Genomic DNA, 23,489 nt, shown 5'->3' on the forward strand with positions numbered 1-23,489 from the left:
CGGTCGCTGTGGGTCCCTGTGGGTCACTGTGGGTCACTGTGGGTCACTGTGGGTCGGTCGCTGTGGGTCACTGTGGGTCACTGTGGGTCACTGTGGGTCACTGTGGGTCACTGTGGGTCGGTCGCTGTGGGTCACTGTGGGTCCCTGTGGGTCACTGTGGGTCACTGTGGGTCACTGTGGGGCGCTGTGGGGCGCTGTGGGTCACTGTGGGTCGCTGTGGGTCCCTGTGGGTCTCTGTGGGTCACTGTGGGTCACTGTGGGTCCCTGTGGGTCCCTGTGGGTCACTGTGGGTCCCTGTGGGTCCCTATGGGTCCCTATGGGTCCCTATGGGGCGCTGTGGCTCAGCCGCGCTGTGCCCGCGCCCCCCCCCAGCGCTACGCGCGCCCCGACCGCCGCGGGAAGCTCCCGCGCTGGATCCAGGAGCAGATCCCGGATTCCAGCCTCAACCTCACGGTGGACGAGGCCGTGCAGGTGGCGAAGGGATTCCTGCGCGCCATGGCCCAGCCCTTCCGCCAGGTACCCCCCGGCAACATGGTACAGCCCAGCTCCCCTATGGGAACCCCATGGTACAGCCCAGCTCCCCTATGGGAACCCCATGGTACAGCCCAGCTCCCCTATGGGAACCCCATGGTACAGCCCGGCTCCCCTATGGGAACCCTATGGTACAGCCCAGCTCCCCTATGGGAACCCTATGGTACAGCCCGGCTCCCCTATGGGAACCCTATGGTACAGCCCAGCTCCCCTATGGGAACCCTATGGTACAGCCCAGCTCCCCTATGGGAACCCCATGGTACAGCCCAGCTCCCCTATGGGAACCCCATGGTACAGCCCAGCTCCCCTATGGGAACCCTATGGTACAGCCCAGCTCCCCTATGGGAACCCCATGGTACAGCCCAGCTCCCCTATGGGAACCCTATGGTACAGCCCAGCTCCCCTATGGGAACCCTATGGTACAGCCCGGCTCCCCTATGGGAACCCTATGGTACAGCCCGGCTCCCCTATGGGAACCCCATGGTACAGCCCGGCTCCCCTATGGGAACCCTATGGTACAGCCCGGCTCCCCTATGGGAACCCTATGGTACAGCCCGGCTCCCCTATGGGAACCCTATGGTACAGCCCAGCTCCCCTATGGGAACCCCATGGTACAGCCCAGCTCCCCTATGGGAACCCTATGGTACAGCCCGGCTCCCCTATGGGAACCCCATGGTACAGCCCGGCTCCCCTATGGGAACCCCATGGTACAGCCCAGCTCCCCTATGGGAACCCTATGGTACAGCCCGGCTCCCCTATGGGAACCCCATGGTACAGCCCGGCTCCCCTATGGGAACCCCATGGTACAGCCCAGCTCCCCTATGGGAACCCTATGGTACAGCCCAGCTCCCCTATGGGAACCCCATGGTACAGCCCAGCTCCCCTATGGGAACCCTATGGTACAGCCCAGCTCCCCTATGGGAACCCTATGGTACAGCCCAGCTCCCCTATGGGAACCCTATGGTACAGCCCAGCTCCCCTATGGGAACCCTATGGTACAGCCCAGCTCCCCTATGGGAACCCTATGGTACAGCCCAGCTCCCCTATGGGAACCCCATGGTACAGCCCAGCTCCCCTATGGGAACCCCATGGTACAGCCCAGCTCCCCTATGGGAACCCCATGGTACAGCCCAGCTCCCCTATGGGAACCCCATGGTACAGCCCAGCTCCCCTATGGGAACCCTATGGTACAGCCCAGCTCCCCTATGGGAACCCCATGGTACAGCCCAGCTCCCCTATGGGAACCCTATGGTACAGCCCAGCTCCCCTATGGGAACCCTATGGTACAGCCCGGCTCCCCTATGGGAACCCTATGGTACAGCCCGGCTCCCCTATGGGAACCCTATGGTACAGCCCGGCTCCCCTATGGGAACCCTATGGTACAGCCCGGCTCCCCTATGGGAACCCTATGGTACAGCCCGGCTCCCCTATGGGAACCCCATGGTACAGCCCAGCTCCCCTATGGGAACCCTATGGTACAGCCCAGCTCCCCTATGGGAACCCCATGGTACAGCCCAGCTCCCCTATGGGAACCCTATGGTACAGCCCAGCTCCCCTATGGGAACCCCATGGTACAGCCCAGCTCCCCTATGGGAACCCTATGGTACAGCCCGGCTCCCCTATGGGAACCCCATGGTACAGCCCGGCTCCCCTATGGGAACCCTATGGTACAGCCCAGCTCCCCTATGGGAACCCTATGGTACAGCCCGGCTCCCCTATGGGAACCCTATGGTACAGCCCAGCTCCCCTATGGGAACCCTATGGTACAGCCCGGCTCCCCTATGGGAACCCCATGGTACAGCCCGGCTCCCCTATGGGAACCCCATGGTACAGCCCGGCTCCCCTATGGGAACCCCATGGTACAGCCCAGCTCCCCTATGGGAACCCCATGGTACAGCCCGGCTCCCCTATGGGAACCCTATGGTACAGCCCAGCTCCCCTATGGGAACCCTATGGTACAGCCCGGCTCCCCTATGGGAACCCCATGGTACAGCCCAGCTCCCCTATGGGAACCCTATGGTACAGCCCAGCTCCCCTATGGGAACCCCATGGTACAGCCCGGCTCCCCTATGGGAACCCTATGGTACAGCCCGGCTCCCCTATGGGAACCCCATGGTACAGCCCAGCTCCCCTATGGGAACCCTATGGTACAGCCCAGCTCCCCTATGGGAACCCTATGGTACAGCCCAGCTCCCCTATGGGAACCCTATGGTACAGCCCGGCTCCCCTATGGTAACCCCATGGTACAGCCCAGCACCACTATGGTAACCCCATGGTACAGCTCAGCACCCCTATGGGAACCCTATGGTACAGCCCAGCACCACTATGGTAACCCCATGGTACAGCCCAGCACCCCTATGGTAACCCTGTGGTACAGCCCTGCACCCCTATGCTACCCCTATGGTACAGCCCAGCACCCCTATGGTAACCGTATGGTACAGCCCTGCACCCCTATGGTAACCCTATGGTACAGCCCTGCACCCCTATGCTACCCCTATGGTACAGCCCTGCACCCCTATGCTACCCCTATGGTACAGCCCTGCACCCCTATGGTAACCCTATGGTACAGCCCAGCACCCTTTATGGTACCATGGCCCAGCTCCTCCTGCAGGTACCGCACTGCCCGTCCCCCCCCGGGCAACATGGTTCAGCCCAGGACCCCCCATGGTACCCACATGGTATCCCCCCAGCACCTCTATGGTACCCCTAATGTATTGCACGTGGCAATCACACACGTGTCACTCACGTCACATACATGTCACACACGTCACATACATGTCACACACACGTCACACAGGTGTCACATACATGTCACACACATGTCACACAGGTGTCACATACATGTCACACACATGTCACACAGGTGTCACATACATGTCACAGACAGGTCACATACCGGTCAATCGCAATCACATCCACGTCAATCACACCCGTGTCAATCACATACATGTCAATCACAATCACAAGTCAATCACATACAAGTCAATCACACACACGTCAATCCCACACATGTCAATCCCACACATGTCAATCACACACACGTCAATCACATACAAGTCAATCACACACACGTCAATCACACACACGTCAATCCCACACACGTCAATCACATACAAGTCAATCACACACACGTCAATCCCACACATGTCAATCACACACACGTCAATCCCACACACGTCAATCACACACACGTCAATCCCACACACGTCAATCCCACCCACGTCAATCCCACCCACGTCAATCCCACACACGTCAATCCCACCCACGTCAATCCCACCCACGTCAATCCCACACACGTCAATCCCACACACGTCAATCCCACACACGTCAATCCCACACACGTCAATCACACCCACGTCAATCCCACACACGTCAATCACACACACGTCAATCCCACACACGTCAATCCCACACACGTCAATCACACACACGTCAATCACACTCACGTCAATCCCACACACGTCAACCCCTCCCGTGTCAACCCCTCCCGTGCCCCCCAGGAGGACCAGCTGGGTCTCTCCCTGCTCACCGTGGAGCAGCTCCAGTCCCGGGAGGTTCTGCAGCGCCTCGAGCAGGGGGTGCAGCAGCTCTGACCCCCCCCAGCACCCACGGAGGGGACCAGGACCCCCCCCTTGACGGCCGATGGGGAGGCCCCGGAGCCCCCAACATGGGGGGGGGGGGTTCCCGATCCCTCCCTGTGCTCAAGGTGGGATCTAGAACCCCCCCCCCCCCCGTTTTTGTACAACCCCCAATAAACCAGGACCCCCCCATGGCTGCACCCCCCAAGTCACTGCGGGGGAACCCCCCCCCCCCCCCCCCCGCCAAGGTCACCCCTGCCCCACACATTCGGGGTCCTCCCGTCCCTCTTTCGGCCTCCCCATGGGGGTCTCTATGGGTGCTGCCCCCCCCATGGGTGCCCTTCGCTTGTCGCCCATCCCAGGCCCCCCACTGGACCCCCCCCCCCCCCCGACATTGGATCCGGCTGTAACCGGATCAGGCCTAAAAATACCGGGGGGGGGGGCTTGAATTGCCCTGAGCCAGCGGATCTGTGACCCCCCCGGTGCCCCCAACCCACAGCGCCCCATAGGGGGGTCCTGTACCCCCAGCGCCCCATAACCAGGTCCTGCCCCCCCCGAGCCCCATAGGGGGGTCCTGTACCCCCAGCGCCCCATAACCAGGTCCTGCCCCCCCCCAGAGCCCCATAGGGGGTTCTGTACCCCCAGCGCCCCATAACCAGGTCCTGCCCCCCCCAGAGCCCCATAGGGGGTCCTGTACCCCCAGCGCCCCATAACCAGGTCCTGCCCCCCCCGAGCCCCATAGGGGGGTCCTGTACCCCCAGCGCCCCATAACCAGGTCCTGCCCCCCCCGAGCCCCATAGGGGGGTCCTGTACCCCTAGCGCCCCATAACCAGGTCCTGCCCCCCCCCCCCGAGCCCCATAGGGGGGTCCTGTACCCCCAGCGCCCCACAACCAGGTCCTGCCCCCCCCAGAGCCCCATAGGGGGTCCTGTACCCCCAGCGCCCCATAACCAGGTCCTGCCCCCCCCGAGCCCCATAGGGGGGTCCTGTACCCCCAGCGCCCCATAACCAGGTCCTGCCCCCCCCAGAGCCCCATAGGGGGTCCTGTACCCCCAGCGCCCCATAACCAGGTCCTGCCCCCCCCCAGAGCCCCATAGGGGGTCCTGTACCCCCAGCGCCCCATAACCAGGTCCTGCCCCCCCCAGAGCCCCATAGGGGGGTCCTGCACCCCCCAGCACCCCCATATCTGGATGCCCTCCCCTATTTGTGCCTCCCCCCCATATCTGGGTGCACCCCCCCCAGCACCCCATATCCTGGAGCTGCCCCCATAGCTGGGTGCGCACCCCCTCCCCAGCACCCCTTATGTGGGTGCCCCCCGTATCTGGGTCCCCCCTTTCCTGACACCCCCATAGCTGGGTGTCCCCCCCATCACCCTCTGTTGGGGTCCCCGTGTGGTTGCCCCCATCCCCTATATGGGTGCCCCCCCCATCGATGGGGGTCACCGGGGGGGTCCCTGTGGCAGGTGCCGGGCTCGGCGCCCACCGGACACCGGACACCGGAGGGGGCGGCTCCGGGGAGGGGGGGGGGGGGGGGTCCCGGGGGGGGGGATCTCGCGGTGCTCGCGGGCAGCGGCGGCAGCGCCCGGTCCGGAGCCCCCCCCGGGACCCCCTGCACCGGGCGGGGCCGGGGGCGCCCATAAAAGCCGGGCCCGGAGCCGCTGCCGCCGCCTGCGCGCCCCCGGTACCGGCCCGACCCGACCCGCGCCGCTCAAAGGTAACCCCGGACCCACCGGGACCGAACCCCCCCCCGGACACCCCCCTATGGACCCCGGCTCCGGCCCCTCCATTGACACCAACCGGGACCGGAGCCCCCGCGCCCCGAGGCACCCCCCCGAATCGGGACCCCCCCCGAATCGGGACCCCCCCCGGACCGGGCTCGGTCCCGGTGCCGCCCCCCCCCCCCCCCCCCCCCGCCATAAATAACCCCGGTCACGCCCACTGCATGGAGACCACGCCCATTTGGCCAAAGCGCCGCCCCTTCCCATTGAGGCCACGCCCACAGCGCTAAGCCCCGCCCCTGGAGCCGGCTCGGAGGAGCCCCCCGGGTCCTAGTGCCGGGGCGCGGTGGCGCTGCCCATCGCCCCCCCGTGATGCGCAGCCCTTGGCCCCGCTTGCCCCATGGCTGCCGCCTCGCCCCGCAGCCGCCGCGATGCCGTTCAGCAACACCCACAACAAGTACAAGCTCAAGTTCTCGGCCGAGGAGGAGTTCCCCGACCTGTCCAAGCACAACAACCACATGGCCAAGGTGCTGACCCCGGCGCTCTACCAGCGCCTGCGAGAGAAGGAGACCCCCAGCGGCTTCACCCTGGACGATGTCATCCAGACCGGCGTCGACAACCCCGGTGGGTGACACCGCTGGGGTCCCCGTGCGTGTGCGAGCAGCACTGCCCGCCCGCGCCGGGTCCTAGTGCCCATCCCGGTGCCTCACTGGGTCCTAGTGCCCATCCCGGTGCCTCACTGGGTCCTAGTGCCCCATCCCGGTGCCGCGCCGGGTCCTAGTGCCCATCCCGGTGCCGCACTGGGTCCTAGTGCCCCATCCCGGTGCCGCGCCGGGTCCTAGTGCCCATCCCGGTGCCTCACTGGGTCCTAGTGCCCATCCCGGTGCCTCACTGGGTCCTAGTGCCCCATCCCGGTGCCGCACTGGGTCCTAGTGCCCCATCCCGGTGCCTCACTGGGTCCTAGTGCCCATCCCGGTGCCTCACTGGGTCCTAGTGCCCCATCCCGGTGCCTCACTGGGTCCTAGTGCCCATCCCGGTGCCTCACTGGGTCCTAGTGCCCCATCCCGGTGCCTCACTGGGTCCTAGCGCCCATCCCGGTGCCTCCCTGGGTCCTAGTGCCCCATCCCGGTGCCGCACTGGGTCCTAGTGCCCATCCCGGTGCCGCACTGGGTCCTAGTGCCCCATCCCGGTGCCTCACTGGGTCCTAGTGCCCCATCCCGGTGCCTCACTGGGTCCTAGTGCCCCATCCCGGTGCCGCGCCGGGTCCTAGTGCCCCATCCCGGTGCCTCACTGGGTCCTAGTGCCCATCCCGGTGCCGCGCCGGGTCCTAGTGCCCCATCCCGGTGCCGCGCCGGGTCCTAATGCCCCATCCCGGTGCCGCGCCGGGTCCTAGTGCCCATCCCGGTGCCTCACTGGGTCCTAGTGCCCCATCCCGGTGCCGCACTGGGTCCTAGTGCCCATCCCGGTGCCTCACTGGGTCCTAGTGCCCCATCCCGGTGCCGCACTGGGTCCTAGTGCCCATCCCGGTGCCGCACTGGGTCCTAGTGCCCATCCCGGTGCCGCGCCGGGTCCTAGTGCCCCATCCCGGTGCCGCACTGGGTCCTAGTGCCCATCCCGGTGCCGCACTGGGTCCTAGTGCCCCATCCCGGTGCCGCGCCGGGTCCTAGTGCCCCATCCCGGTGCCTCACTGGGTCCTAGTGCCCATCCCGGTGCCGCACTGGGTCCTAGTGCCCCATCCCGGTGCCTCACTGGGTCCTAGTGCCCCATCCCGGTGCCTCACTGGGTCCTAGTGCCCCATCCCGGTGCCTCACTGGGTCCTAGTGCCCCATCCCGGTGCCGCACTGGGTCCTAGTGCCCATCCCGGTGCCTCACTGGGTCCTAGTGCCCCATCCCGGTGCCTCACTGGGTCCTAGTGCCCCATCCCGGTGCCGCGCCGGGTCCTAGTGCCCCATCCCGGTGCCTCACTGGGTCCTAGTGCCCATCCCGGTGCCTCACTGGGTCCTAGTGCCCCATCCCGGTGCCTCACTGGGTCCTAGTGCCCCATCCCGGTGCCTCACTGGGTCCTAGTGCCCCATCCCGGTGCCGCGCCGGGTCCTAGTGCCCCATCCCGGTGCCTCACTGGGTCCTAGTGCCCATCCCGGTGCCGCACTGGGTCCTAGTGCCCATCCCGGTGCCTCACTGGGTCCTAGTGCCCCATCCCGGTGCCTCACTGGGTCCTAGTGCCCCATCCCGGTGCCTCACTGGGTCCTAGTGCCCCATCCCGGTGCCGCACTGGGTCCTAGTGCCCCATCCCGGTGCCTCACTGGGTCCTAGTGCCCCATCCCGGTGCCTCACTGGGTCCTAGTGCTCCATCCCGGTGCCGCGCCGGGTCCTAGTGCCCATCCCGGTGCCTCACTGGGTCCTAGTGCCCCATCCCGGTGCCGCGCCGGGTCCTAGCGCCCATCCCGGTGCCTCACTGGGTCCTAGTGCCCATCCCGGTGCCTCACTGGGTCCTAGTGCCCCATCCCGGTGCCTCACTGGGTCCTAGTGCCCCATCCCGGTGCCGCACTGGGTCCTAGTGCCCATCCCGGTGCCGCACTGGGTCCTAGTGCCCCATCCCGGTGCCTCACTGGGTCCTAGTGCCCCATCCCGGTGCCTCACTGGGTCCTAGTGCCCATCCCGGTGCCGCGCCGGGTCCTAGTGCCCCATCCCGGTGCCGCGCCGGGTCCTAGTGCCCCATCCCGGTGCCGCGCCGGGTCCTAGTGCCCCATCCCGGTGCCGCGCCGGGTCCTAGTGCCCCATCCCGGTGCCTCACTGGGTCCTAGTGCCCCATCCCGGTGCCTCACTGGGTCCTAGTGCCCATCCCGGTGCCTCACTGGGTCCTAGCGCCCATCCCGGTGCCTCACTGGGTCCTAGTGCCCCATCCCGGTGCCTCACTGGGTCCTAGTGCCCATCCCGGTGCCTCACTGGGTCCTAGTGCCCATCCCGGTGCCTCACTGGGTCCTAGTGCCCCATCCCGGTGCCTCACTGGGTCCTAGTGCCCCATCCCGGTGCCGCGCCGGGTCCTAGTGCCCCATCCCGGTGCCGCACTGGGTCCTAGTGCCCATCCCGGTGCCGCACTGGGTCCTAGTGCCCCATCCCGGTGCCTCACTGGGTCCTAGTGCCCCATCCCGGTGCCTCACTGGGTCCTAGTGCCCCATCCCGGTGCCTCACTGGGTCCTAGTGCCCATCCCGGTGCCGCACTGGGTCCTAGTGCCCCATCCCGGTGCCTCACTGGGTCCTAGTGCCCATCCCGGTGCCGCACTGGGTCCTAGCGCCCATCCCGGTGCCTCACTGGGTCCTAGTGCCCATCCCGGTGCCTCACTGGGTCCTAGCGCCCATCCCGGTGCCTCACTGGGTCCTAGTGCCCCATCCCGGTGCCTCACTGGGTCCTAGTGCCCCATCCCGGTGCCTCACTGGGTCCTAGTGCCCATCCCGGTGCCGCGCCGGGTCCTAGTGCCCGATCCCGGTGCCTCACTGGGTCCTAGTGCCCCATCCCGGTGCCTCACTGGGTCCTAGTGCCCCATCCCGGTGCCGCACTGGGTCCTAGTGCCCATCCCGGTGCCTCACTGGGTCCTAGTGCCCCATCCCGGTGCCTCACTGGGTCCTAGTGCCCCATCCCGGTGCCTCACTGGGTCCTAGTGCCCCATCCCGGTGCCTCGCCGGGTCCTAGTGCCCGATCCCGGTGCCTCACTGGGTCCTAGTGCCCCATCCCGGTGCCTCACTGGGTCCTAGTGCCCCATCCCGGTGCCGCACTGGGTCCTAGTGCCCATCCCGGTGCCTCACTGGGTCCTAGTGCCCATCCCGGTGCCGCACTGGGTCCTAGTGCCCATCCCGGTGCCTCACTGGGTCCTAGTGCCCATCCCGGTGCCTCACTGGGTCCTAGTGCCCCATCCCGGTGCCTCACTGGGTCCTAGTGCCCATCCCGGTGCCTCACTGGGTCCTAGTGCCCCATCCCGGTGCCGCGCCGGGTCCTAGTGCCCATCCCGGTGCCGCACTGGGTCCTAGTGCCCATCCCGGTGCCTCACTGGGTCCTAGTGCCCCATCCCGGTGCCGCGCCGGGTCCTAGTGCCCCATCCCGGTGCCTCACTGGGTCCTAGTGCCCCATCCCGGTGCCTCACTGGGTCCTAGTGCCCCATCCCGGTGCCGCGCCGGGTCCTAGTGCCCCATCCCGGTGCCTCACTGGGTCCTAGTGCCCATCCCGGTGCCTCACTGGGTCCTAGTGCCCATCCCGGTGCCTCACTGGGTCCTAGTGCCCCATCCCGGTGCCGCACTGGGTCCTAGTGCCCATCCCGGTGCCTCACTGGGTCCTAGTGCCCATCCTGGTGCCGCGCCGGGTCCTAGTGCCCCATCCCGGTGCCTCACTGGGTCCTAGTGCCCCATCCCGGTGCCGCGCCGGGTCCTAGTGCCCCATCCCGGTGCCTCACTGGGTCCTAGTGCCCCATCCCGGTGCCTCACTGGGTCCTAGTGCCCCATCCCGGTGCCGCACTGGGTCCTAGTGCCCATCCCGGTGCCTCACTGGGTCCTAGTGCCCCATCCCGGTGCCGCACTGGGTCCTAGTGCCCCATCCCGGTGCCTCACTGGGTCCTAGTGCCCCATCCCGGTGCCTCACTGGGTCCTAGTGCCCCATCCCGGTGCCTCACTGGGTCCTAGTGCCCCATCCCGGTGCCTCACTGGGTCCTAGCGCCCCTTCCCGGTGCCGCACTGGGTCCTAGTGCCCCATCCCGGTGCCTCACTGGGTCCTAGTGCCCATCCCGGTGCCTCCCTGGGTCCTAGTGCCCCATCCCGGTGCCTCACTGGGTCCTAGTGCCCCATCCCGGTGCCTCACTGGGTCCTAGTGCCCCATCCCGGTGCCGCGCCGGGTCCTAGTGCCCCATCTCGGTGCCGCACTGGGTCCTAGTGCCCCATCCCGGTGCCTCCCTGGGTCCTAGTGCCCCATCCCGGTGCCTCCCTGGGTCCTAGTGCCCCATCCCGGTGCCTCCCTGGGTCCTAGTGCCCCATCCCGGTGCCTCACTGGGTCCTAGTGCCCATCCCGGTGCCGCACTGGGTCCTAGTGCCCATCCCGGTGCCGCACTGGGTCCTAGTGCCCAATCCCGGTGCCTCACTGGGTCCTAGTGCCCCATCCCGGTGCCTCACTGGGTCCTAGTGCCCCATCCCGGTGCCTCACTGGGTCCTAGTGCCCCATCCCGGTGCCGCACTGGGTCCTAGTGCCCATCCCGGTGCCTCACTGGGTCCTAGTGCCCCATCCCGGTGCCTCACTGGGTCCTAGTGCCCATCCCGGTGCCTCACTGGGTCCTAGTGCCCCATCCCGGTGCCGCACTGGGTCCTAGTGCCCATCCCGGTGCCTCACTGGGTCCTAGTGCCCATCCCGGTGCCTCACTGGGTCCTAGTGCCCCATCCCGGTGCCGCACTGGGTCCTAGTGCCCCATCCCGGTGCCGCACTGGGTCCTAGTGCCCATCCCGGTGCCGCACTGGGTCCTAGTGCCCCATCCCGGTGCCTCACTGGGTCCTAGTGCCCCATCCCGGTGCCTCACTGGGTCCTAGTGCCCCATCCCGGTGCCGCACTGGGTCCTAGTGCCCCATCCCGGTGCCTCACTGGGTCCTAGTGCCCCATCCCGGTGCCGCACTGGGTCCTAGTGCCCCATCCCGGTGCCTCACTGGGTCCTAGTGCCCATCCCGGTGCCGCACTGGGTCCTAGCGCCCATCCCGGTGCCGCACTGCTCCGTTGCCCGCAGGCCACCCGTTCATCATGACCGTGGGCTGCGTGGCGGGGGACGAGGAGTCGTACGAGGTGTTCAAGGAGCTCTTTGATCCGGTGATCCAGGACCGCCACGGCGGCTACAAACCCACCGACAAGCACCGCACCGACCTCAACCACGAGAACCTCAAGGTGGGGGGGGGGGGGGGTCACCGGGGAGGAAGGTGCCAATGGGAGCAATGGGGTGGGATTGGGGGGGGATGTGGGGCTAAGAATCCTTTGGGGTCCCCTTAGAGATGGGGGTTCCAGGGGATCGCGGGGATGTTTGGGGCTGGAGGAGTGTGGGGGCTCTGGGGGTGGGGGGGTAGGGGATCCGGGGTGGTTATAGCGGACATGTGTGGGTCTAAGGGGTGTCTCTATGGGGCTCTATGGGGCAGTGCATGGGCTCGGTGTGGGTCTGACGGGCGCTGTGGGGCAGGGCGGGGACGACCTGGACCCCAAGTACGTGCTCAGCAGCCGCGTGCGGACGGGCCGCAGCATCCGCGGGTACTCGCTGCCCCCCCACTGCAGCCGCGGCGAGCGCCGCGCCATTGAGAAGCTGTCGGTCAACGGTGAGGGGCGGGGCCTGGAACGGGGGCGGGGCTTATCGCTGAAGGGGCGGGGCTTGTGCATATGGGGGTGCATTGTGAGTAAGGGGCTCATTTTCAGGCTATGGGGGCGTGGCTTGATAAGGGGCGTGGTTTAGAAGGGGGAGCTTAATGAGAAAGGGCGTGGATTGAAGAAAAGAGGCGGGGTTATGGGCAAAGGGGCGTGGTTTATAAAAAGGGGGCGTGGTTCGCATGTAAGGGGCGTGGCTTGCACGTGGGACTTGCTCTTGCATGGGGGCGTGGCTTGCGCGCAGGTGGGCGCGGCTTGTGCCTCTCGAGGCGGCCAACGCTGCTGGTTGGGGGCGTGGTTTGGTTCCACGTGGGCGTGGCTTGATCCCCCCCCCTTGTGGGCGTGGCCTGCCCATTCACGGGCATGCCCCCTTGCGGTCCGCCTGGCGCGGTGTCCCCCCAGCGCTCAACAGCCTGGAGGGGGAGTTCCGGGGCCGGTACTACCCGCTGCGCGCCATGACGGAGCAGGAGCAGCAGCAGCTCATCGACGACCACTTCCTCTTCGACAAACCCGTGTCCCCGCTGCTGCTCGCCTCGGGCATGGCCCGCGACTGGCCCGATGCCCGCGGCATCTGGTGCGGGGGCACCCACGGGTTGGGGTCAATGGGCACCCATAGAGCAGGGATACGGGGGGCACCCATGGGTTGGGGTCAATGGGCACCCATAGAGCAGGGATACGGGGGGCACTCATGGGTTGGGGTCAATGGGCACCCATAGAGCAGGGACACGGGGGGCACCCATGGGTTGGGGTCAATGGGCACCCATAGAGCAGGGAAACGGGGGGCACCCATGGGTTGGGGTCAATGGGCACCCATAGAGCAGGGACACGGGGGGCACCCATGGGTTGCGGTCAATGGGCACCCATAGAGCAGGGATACGGGGGGCACTCATGGGTTGGGGTCAATGGGCACCCATAGAGCAGGGATACGGGGGGCACTCATGGGTTGGGGTCAATGGGCACCCATAGAGCAGGGACACGGGGGGCACCCATGGGTTGGGGTCAATGGGCACCCATAGAGCAGGGACACGGGGGGCACCCATGGGTTGGGGTCAATGGGCACCCATAGAGCAGGGACACGGGGGGCACTCATGGGTTGGGGTCAATGGGCACCCATAGAGCAGGGACACGGGGGGCACTCATGGGTTGGGGTCAATGGGCACCCATAGAGCAGGGATACGGGGGGCACCCATGGGTTGGGATCAATGGGCACCCATAGAGCAGGGATACAGGGGGCACCCATGGGTTGGGGTCAATGGGCACCCATAGAGCAGGGATACGGGGGGCACTCATGGGTTGGGGTCAATGGGCACTCATAGAGCAGGGACACGGGGGGCACTCATGGGTTGGGGTCAATGGGCACCCATAGAGCAGGGATACGGGGGGCACCCATGGGTTGGGGTCAATGGGCACCCATAGAACAGGGACACGGGGGGCACCCATGGGTTGGGGTCAATGGGCACCCATAGAGCAGGGATACAGGGGGCACTCATGGGTTGGGGTCAATGGGCACCCATAGAGCAGGGACACGGGGGGCACTCATGGGTTGGGGTCAATGGGCACCCATAGAGCAGGGATACGGGGGGCACCCATGGGTTGGGATCAATGGGCACCCATAGAGCAGGGATACAGGGGGCACCCATGGGTTGGGGTCAATGGGCACCCATAGAGCAGGGATACGGGGGGCACTCATGGGTTGGGGTCAATGGGCACCCATAGAGCAGGGACACGGGGGGCACTCATGGGTTGGGGTCAATGGGCACCCATAGAGCAGGGAAACGGGGGGCACCCATGGGTTGGGGTCAATGGGCACCCATAGAACAGGGACACGGGGGGCACCCATGGGTTGGGGTCAATGGGCACCCATAGAGCAGGGATACAGGGGGCACTCATGGGTTGGGGTCAATGGGCACCCATAGAGCAGGGACACGGGGGGCACTCATGGGTTGGGGTCAATGGGCACCCATAGAGCAGGGATACGGGGGGCACCCATGGGTTGGGATCAATGGGCACCCATAGAGCAGGGATACAGGGGGCACCCATGGGTTGGGGTCAATGGGCACCCATAGAGCAGGGACACGGGGGGCACCCATGGGTTGGGGTCAATGGGCACCCATAGAGCAGGGACACGGGGGGCACCCATGGGTTGGGGTCAATGGGCACCCATAGAGCAGGGACACGGGGGGTACTCATGGGTTGGGGTCAATGGGCACCCATAGAACAGGGACCCGAGGGGCACGCATGGACCATGCTCCCTTCTGTTGGGCGCTGGGGACACCCACTTGGGGAGGGGATGGAGGGCACCCATGCACTGGGGACTCCATCTAAAGGGGTTCCATGGGCTCCATTGGCACCCATGCACTGGGGACTCCATCTAAAGGGGTTCCATGGGCTCCATTGGCACCCATGCATTGGGGACTCCATCTAAAGGGGTTCCATGGGCTCCATTGGCACCCATGCATTGGGGACTCCATCTAAAGGGGTTCCATGGGCTCCATTGGCCCCCCCATAGGCACAATGACAACAAGACCTTCCTGGTGTGGGTGAACGAGGAGGATCACCTGCGCGTCATCTCCATGGAGAAGGGCGGCAACATGAAGGAGGTGTTCCGGCGCTTCTGCGTCGGCCTCAAGAAGGTGGGATGGGACCGGGGGGGGATATGGGGTATGGGGTATGGGTATGGGGTATGGGGTATGGGGTATGGGATATGGGGTATGGGGTATGGGGTATGGGGTATGGGTATGGGGTATGGGGTATGGGAAATGGGGTATGGGATATGGGGTATGGGGTACGGGTATGGGATATGGGATATGGGGTATGGGGTATGGGGTATGGGATATGGGATATGGGGTATGGGGTATGGGATATGGGGTATGGGGTATGGGAAATGGGGTATGGGATATGGGATATGGGGTATGGGATATGGGGTATGGGATATGGGGTACGGGTATGGGGTATGGGATATGGGGTATGGGATATGGGGTATGGGAAATGGGGTATGGGAAATGGGGTATGGGATATGGGGTATGGGATATGGGGTATGGGATATGGGGTATGGGGTATGGGGTATGGGATATGGGGTATGGGATATGGGGTATGGGGTATGGGGTATGGGGTATGGGATATGGGGTATGGGGTATGGGATATGGGGTATGGGGTATGGGATATGGGATATGGGATATGGGGTATGGGGTATGGGATATGGGGTATGGGGTACGGGTATGGGGTATGGGGTATGGGATATGGGATATGGGGTATGGGATATGGGATATGGGATATGGGGTATGGGGTATGGGGTATGGGATATGGGATATGGGATATGGGGTATGGGGTATGGGGTATGGGGTATGGGATATGGGGTATGGGGTATGGGATATGGGGTATGGGGTATGGGGTATGGGATATGGGATATGGGGTATGGGGTATGGGATATGGGATATGGGGTATGGGGTATGGGATATGGGGTATGGGGTATGGGGTATGGGGTATGGGATATGGGATATGGGGTATGGGGTATGGGATATGGGATATGGGATATGGGGTATGGGGTATGGGATATGGGATATGGGATATGGGATATGGGATATGGGGTATGGGGTATGGGATATGGGATATGGGGTACGGGTATGGGATATGGGATATGGGATATGGGGTATGGGGTATGGGAAATGGGGTATGGGATATGGGGTATGGGATATGGGATATGGGGTATGGGATATGGGATATGGGATATGGGATATGGGATATGGGGTATGGGATATGGGGTATGGGGTATGGGATATGGGATATGGGGTACGGGTATGGGATATGGGATATGGGGTATGGGATATGGGATATGGGGTATGGGATATGGGGTATGGGATATGGGATATGGGGTATGGGGTATGGGATATGGGGTATGGGATATGGGATATGGGATATGGGGTATGGGATATGGGATATGGGATATGGGGTATGGGATATGGGGTATGGGATATGGGGTATGGGGTATGGGGTATGGGATATGGGGTATGGGATATGGGGTATGGGGTATGGGATATGGGGTATGGGATATGGGGTATGGGGTATGGGATATGGGGTATGGGGTATGGGATATGGGGTATGGGATATGGGGTATGGGATATGGGGTATGGGGTATGGGATATGGGGTATGGGATATGGGATATGGGATATGGGGTATGGGATATGGGATATGGGGTATGGGGTATGGGATATGGGGTATGGGGTATGGGATATGGGGTATGGGGTATGGGGTATGGGATATGGGTATGGGGTATGGGGTATGGGGTATGGGATATGGGGTATGGGATATGGGGTATGGGTATGGGATATGGGGTATGGGGTATGGGATATGGGGTATGGGATATGGGGTATGGGGTATGGGATATGGGGTATGGGATATGGGATATGGGGTATGGGATATGGGATATGGGGTATGGGATATGGGGTATGGGATATGGGTATGGGATATGGGATATGGGGTATGGGATATGGGGTATGGGATATGGGGTATGGGGTATGGGATATGGGGTATGGGATATGGGGTATGGGATATGGGATATGGGGTATGGGATATGGGGTATGGGATATGGGGTATGGGGTACGGGTATGGGATATGGGGTATGGGATATGGGGTATGGGGTATGGGATATGGGATATGGGGTATGGGGTACGGGTATGGGATATGGGGTATGGGATATGGGGTATGGGGTACGGGTATGGGATATGGGATATGGGATATGGGGTATGGGGTATGGGGTATGGGATATGGGGTATGGGGTATGGGATATGGGATATGGGGTACGGGTATGGGATATGGGATATGGGATATGGGGTATCAGGTATGGGATATGGGGCATAGGATACAGGGTATGGAGAATGGGGATTTTGACCTATTTTTTGGTGTTCCTTGCTGGATGTCCCATTCTCAATATCCCCATTGGATGCCCCCTTGGGTGTCCCCACTGGTTGCCATTGGGTGTCCCATTGGGTGCTCCATGGGTGTCCTATCGGGTGTCCCATTGGGTGCTCCATGGGTGTCCCATTGGGTGCTCCATGGGTATCCCATCGGGTGTCCCATTGGGTGCTCCATGGGTGTCCCATCGGGTGTCCCATCGGGTGCTCCATGGGTATCCCATCGGGTGTCCCATTGGATGCTCCATGGGTGTCCCATCAGGTGTCCCATTGGGTGCTCCATGGGTGTCCCATCGGGTGTCCCATTGGGTGGTCCATGGGTGTCCCATCGGGTGTCCCATTGGATGCTCCATGGGTGTCCCATCAGGTGTCCCATTGGATGCTCCATGGGTGTCCCATCGGGTGTCCCATTGGGTGCTCCATGGGTGTCCCATCGGGTGTCCCATTGGATGCTCCATGGGTGTCCCATCGGGTGTCCCATTGGGTGCTCCATGGGTGTCCCATCGGGTGTCCCATTGGGTGCTCCATGGGTGTCCCATCGGGTGTCCCATTGGGTGCTCCATGGGTGTCCCCATAGTGTCCCATTGGGTGCTCCATGGGTGTCCCATCGGGTGTCCCATTGGGTGCTCCATGGGTGTCCCATCGGGTGTCCCATCGGGTGCTCCATGGGTATCCCATCGGGTGTCCCATTGGATGCTCCATGGGTGTCCCATCAGGTGTCCCATTGGGTGCTCCATGGGTGTCCCATCGGGTGTCCCATTGGGTGGTCCATGGGTGTCCCATCGGGTGTCCCATTGGATGCTCCATGGGTGTCCCATCAGGTGTCCCATTGGATGCTCCATGGGTGTCCCATCAGGTGTCCCATCGGGTGCTCCATGGGTGTCCCATCGGGTGTCCCATTGGATGCTCCATGGGTGTCCCATCAGGTGTCCCATTGGGTGCTCCATGGGTGTCCCATCGGGTGTCCCATTGGGTGGTCCATGGGTGTCCCATCGGGTGTCCCATTGGATGCTCCATGGGTGTCCCATCAGGTGTCCCATTGGATGCTCCATGGGTGTCCCATCAGGTGTCCCATTGGGTGCTCCATGGGTGTCCCATCGGGTGTCCCATTGGATGCTCCATGGGTGTCCCATCGGGTGTCCCATTGGGTGCTCCATGGGTGTCCCATCGGGTGTCCCATTGGGTGCTCCATGGGTGTCCCATCGGGTGTCCCATTGGGTGCTCCATGGGTGTCCCATCGGGTGTCCCATTGGGTGCTCCATGGGTGTCCCCATAGTGTCCCATTGTGTGCCCGCAGATCGAGGAGATCTTCAAGGCTGCCGGGCACCCGTTCATGTGGAACGAGCACCTGGGCTACATCCTGACCTGCCCGTCCAACCTGGGCACGGGGCTGCGCGGCGGCGTCCACGTGCGCCTGCCCCAGCTGAGCCAGCACCCCAAGTTCGAGGAGATCCTCACGCGCCTGCGCCTCCAGAAGCGCGGCACAGGTGGGAAATGGGATGTGGGGCAAGGCAGGGAGGAGATGGGACATGGAGGGATGGGATAAGGGAGGTGGGAGGTGGGATGGGGGATGGGGGGGCAAGGGATGAGGGATACGGGCACATGTGCTCCAGCAGAAGGTTAATACGCTTCGACACGCGTTAACACGCCCTGACACGCGTTAACACGCATCGACACGCGTTAACACGCATCGACACACGTTAACCCGCCCTGACACGCGTTAACACGCATTGACACACGTTAACACGCTTCGACACGCGTTAACACGCCCTGACACGCGTTAACACGCATTGACACGCGTTAACACGCATCGACACACGTTAACCCGCCCTGACACACGTTAACACGCATCGACACACGTTAACACGCCCTGACACACGTTAACCCGCCCTGACACACGTTAACACGCTTCGACACGCGTTAACACGCCGTGACACGCGTTAACACGCATCGACACACGTTAACACGCATCGACACACGTTAACACGCATTGACACACGTTAACACGCATCGACACACGTTAACACGCCCTGACACACGTTAACACGCATCGACACACGTTAACCCGCCCTGACACACGTTAACACGCATCGACACACGTTAACACGCCCTGACACACGTTAACACGCATCGACACACGTTAACACGCCCTGACACACGTTAACACGCATTGACACACGTTAACACGCATCGACACACGTTAACCCGCCCTGACACACGTTAACACGCATCGACACACGTTAACCCGCCCTGACACGCGTTAACACGCATCAACACACGTTAACACGCCCTGACACACGTTAACACGCATTGACACACATTAACACGCCCTGACACACGTTAACATGCATTGACACACGTTAACACGCATCGACACACGTTAACACGCCCTGACACACGTTAACACGCATTGACACACGTTAACACGCATCGACACACGTTAACCCGCCCTGACACGCGTTAACACGCATCGACACACGTTAACACGCCCTGACACACGTTAACCCGCCCTGACACACGTTAACACGCATCGACACACGTTAACACGCCCTGACACACGTTAACATGCATCGACACACGTTAACACGCCCTGACACACGTTAACATGCATCGACACACGTTAACACGCCCTGACACACGTTAACATGCATCGACACACGTTAACACGCATCGACACACGTTAACCCGCCCTGACACGCGTTAACACGCATCGACACACGTTAACACGCCCTGACACACGTTAACACGCATCGACACACGTTAACACGCCCTGACACACGTTAACATGCATTGACACACGTTAACACGCATTGACACACGTTAACCCACCCTGACACGCGTTAACACGCATAGACACGTGTTAACACGCCCTGACACATGTTAACCCGCCCTGACACGCGTTAACACGCATCGACACACGTTAACACGCCCTGACACACGTTAACACGCATCGACACACGTTAACACGCCCTGACACACGTTAACCCGCCCTGACACGCGTTAACCCGCCCTGACACGCGTTAACCCGCCCTGCCACGCGGTAACCCGCGCGCGGTGCCGTGCGCAGGCGGGGTGGACACCGCGGCCGTGGGCGCCGTGTTCGACATCTCCAACGCCGACCGCTTGGGCTTCTCGGAGGTGGAGCAGGTGCAGATGGTGGTGGACGGGGTCAAGCTCATGGTGGAGATGGAGAAGAAGCTGGAGCAGAAGCAGTCGATCGACTCCATGATCCCTGCCCAGAAGTGAGGGCGCCAGCGCCCGCCTATGGGGCTCCAACAGCGCCCACGGGTGCTCAACACCCCCCTATGGGTGTCCCAAAGCAACCTCTGGGGCTCCAGCACCATCTATGGGTGCTCAACGGCACCTATGGGCACCCCAAACCCACCCATGGGTGCCCCAAACCCATCTATGGATGCCCCAAACCCAGCCATGAGCACTCACCAAGGCCCAGCCTCAATAAACGCTGCTGGTCCCCACCATGACCCCGTGTCCAGCACCCAAATACTGGGGTGTAGAGGGGCACCCAAAGGACAGGGACCCACTTGGGGGGTGCTGGGGAACAGAAAGGGGAAATGACCCCAAAGTGGGGCACCTGATGCTGATGGGTACCAATGGGTACCCATGGATGCTGATGGACACTGATGGGTACCAATGGATGCTGATGGGTACCAATGGATGCTGATGGGTACCGATGGGTACCAATGGATGCTGATGGGTACCAATGGATGCTGATGGGTACCGATGGGTACCAATGGATGCTGATGGGTACCAATGGATGCTGATGGACACCGATGGGTACCAATGGATGCTGATGGGTACCGATGGGTACCAATGGATGCTGATGGGTACCAATGGATGCTGATGGGTACCGATGGTTACCAATGGATGCTGACGGGTACCGATAGGTACCAATGGGTGCTGCGGACACCAGGGGGTTCCTATGTTTATTTGGGGGTTCGGGATCCAGACCAGGGCAGGAATAACTTAAAAATGGGGGGGGGCACGGGGGAGGGGACACGGGGGGGACATAGGGGGCCCCAGGGCCCCTATTTACAGATGTACAGGGAGGGGGGCACAGGGGAGCCCCCCAAAGGTGGGTGCGGGGGGGCCCCCAAAGGGCTGGAGCTGCTGGTCCCGGGGGTGGGGGGGGCTGGAGCTGGGACCCCCCCAATGTCCCCAAGGGCCCCCCAGGCCTGGGGCAGCAGGGGGAGACCCCAAAGCTGCGGCATCCCCTGGGATGGAGCTGGGGCACCCATGGGTGGGGGTCCCAGCTCCATTATGGCCCCAGAGCACCTATGGGGGGGGGGGGGTCCCACCTCATCCCCCATTGGGATGCAGCATCCGTGGGGGGGGGTCCCAGCTCCATTATGGCCCCAGAGCACCCAGGAGGGAGGGTCCCAGCTCGGGGTGCAGCCCCATGGCGGGGGTGGTCCCAGCTCCATTATGGCCCCATTGCACCACGGGGGGGGCCCCCCGAGCCGCAGCCCCATGGAGGGGGGTCCCTAGAGCTGGAGGCCGGGCAGGGGCAGGCGCCGGGCGCTCGGCAGCAGCAGCAGCGGCCCCGGGGCTGGGAGGCGCCGGCCCGGCCCGGTCACAGCGCGGGGGCCTCGGGGCAGCCGGGGGGCGGCTTCCGCTTGATCCCAAGGTAGATGGCAACTGGGGGGGGGCAAGAGAAGGGTATGGGGGGGGCAGCCGGGGGTGGGATATGGACCCCATGGGGGCACCCATAGGGGGGAATGAGCACCCATGGCAGGGGGGCACCCATGGGTGGGATGCGGGACCCATGGGGTGACGGGGGCACCCATATGGGGGGGAGGGCACCCAGGAGTGGGATATGGGACCCATGGGGTGATGGGGGCACCCGTGCAGGGGGGGCACCCGGAGGGGGATATGGGACCCATGGGGGGGCACCCACAAGGGGGAATTAACACCCATATGGGGGGGCACCCGGGAGTGGGATATGGGACCCATGGGGTGATGGGGGCACGGGACCCCATGGGGGGGTGGGGGGGGCAGCACCCACCTTGTGAGCGCAGGTCCCCCGATTCTCTCAGGTTCGTCTGCGACCCTGGGGGGGGAACACACGAGTTGGGGGGGGGGGAACACAGGGGGGGCACGAGTGGGACCCCAAATCCCCCCCCCCCCCCCCCCCAGCAGCAAAGGGTGGAAGGAAGAAAGAGAGAAGGGAGAGGAGCCAAGCAAGGGGGGGCTGGGAGCACTGGGGGGCAGTGGGATGGGCACGGGTGCCACTGGTGCCATTGGTGGCACTGGGATGAGCACCGGAGTCACTGGTGTCACTGGTGCCATTGGTGGCACTGGGATGAGCACCGGAGTCACTGGTGTCACTGGTGCCATTGGTGGCACTGGGATGAGCACCGGAGTCACTGGTGTCACTGGTGCCATTGGTGGCACTGGGATGAGCACCGGAGTCACTGGTGTCACTGGTGCCATTGGTGGCACTGGGATGAGCACCGGAGTCACTGGTGCCATTGGTGGCACCGGTGTCATTGGCGTCCATGGTGGCACCCGGCACTTACTGATCTTGGCTCCTGGCGCCGAGGGGGGCCCCGAGACGCAGCGGTTGGAGCTCTGGCGCTTGGAGGGGTCAAGAGTGACCCTGGAAGAGAAGAGGAGGAGCAGGAGGAGAGGAGGAGGAGGAGGAAGCAGAGGAGATGGAGATGGGAACGAGGAGGAGGAGGATGAAGACGAGGATGAGATGAGGATGAAGACGCTGCTGGTGGTGCTCTGGGTGCTGTGTCCATGGGCACTGCTCTCTATGGGCACTGCTCTCTATGGGCACTGCTCTCTATGGGCGCTGCTCTCTATGGGCACTGCTCTCTATGGGCACTGCTCTCTATGGGCACTGCTCTCTATGGGCGCTGCTCTCTATGGGCACTGCTCTCTATGGGCACTGCTCTCTATGGGCACTGCTCTCTATGGGCGCTGTTCTCTATGGGCGCTGCTCTCTATGGGCACTGCTCTCTACGGGCGCTGTTCTCTATGGGCGCTGCTCTCTATGGGCACTGCTCTCTACGGGCGCTGCTCTCTATGGGCGCTGTTCTCTATGGGCGCTGTTCTCTATGGGCACTGCTCTCTATGGGCGCTGCTCTCTATGGGCGCTGTTCTCTATGGGCGCTGTTCTCTATGGGCACTGCTCTCTATGGGCGCTGCTCTCTATGGGCGCTGTTCTCTATGGGCGCTGTTCTCTATGGGCACTGCTCTCTATGGGCACTGTTCTCTATGGGCACTGCTCTCTATGGGCGCTGTTCTCTATGGGCACTGCTCTCTATGGGCGCTGTTCTCTATGGGCGCTGTTCTCTATGGGCACTGCTCTCTATGGGCGCTGTTCTCTATGGGCACTGCTCTCTATGGGCGCTGTT

The 23,489-nt window shown here is 63.3% G+C and overlaps 2 protein-coding genes and 1 long non-coding RNA gene across 3 annotated transcripts in view; 2 read left to right on the forward strand and 1 right to left on the reverse strand.

Moving 5' to 3' along the window:
• ERCC2 (ERCC excision repair 2, TFIIH core complex helicase subunit) overlaps positions 1 to 4,153 on the forward strand; it is a 37,152-nt gene extending 32,999 nt beyond the window's left edge. Inside the window, exons 21-22 of the mRNA XM_080639870.1 lie at positions 373 to 516; positions 4,032 to 4,153. Coding sequence (XP_080495996.1) covers positions 373 to 516; positions 4,032 to 4,124 — 237 coding nt within the window. The 3' untranslated portion in view covers positions 4,125 to 4,153. The remainder of the gene's footprint in view (positions 1 to 372; positions 517 to 4,031) is intronic.
• On the forward strand, positions 393 to 20,413 carry CKM (creatine kinase, M-type). Its single transcript, XM_080639866.1, has 8 exons — positions 393 to 516; positions 6,249 to 6,449; positions 11,579 to 11,733; positions 12,020 to 12,152; positions 12,601 to 12,772; positions 14,708 to 14,831; positions 18,407 to 18,596; positions 20,177 to 20,413. The coding sequence occupies exons 2-8, from the start codon at positions 6,257 to 6,259 to the stop codon at positions 20,353 to 20,355; spliced, it is 1,146 nt and encodes a 381-aa protein (XP_080495992.1). The 5' UTR covers positions 393 to 516; positions 6,249 to 6,256; the 3' UTR covers positions 20,356 to 20,413.
• A 632-nt stretch (positions 20,414 to 21,045) lies between these two features.
• Positions 21,046 to 22,935, reverse strand: LOC308232632. Its single transcript, XR_013958854.1, has 3 exons — positions 22,647 to 22,935; positions 22,133 to 22,177; positions 21,046 to 21,765 (listed from the first exon to the last, which is right to left on the reverse strand). It is a non-coding gene; the product is annotated as an uncharacterized lncRNA (long non-coding RNA).
• Between the last annotated feature and the right edge of the window lie 554 nt (positions 22,936 to 23,489).

Source organism: Psittacula echo (assembly GCF_963264785.1).
Source record: "Psittacula echo genome assembly, contig: SCAFFOLD_120, whole genome shotgun sequence".
Taxonomy (NCBI): domain Eukaryota; kingdom Metazoa; phylum Chordata; class Aves; order Psittaciformes; family Psittacidae; genus Psittacula; species Psittacula echo.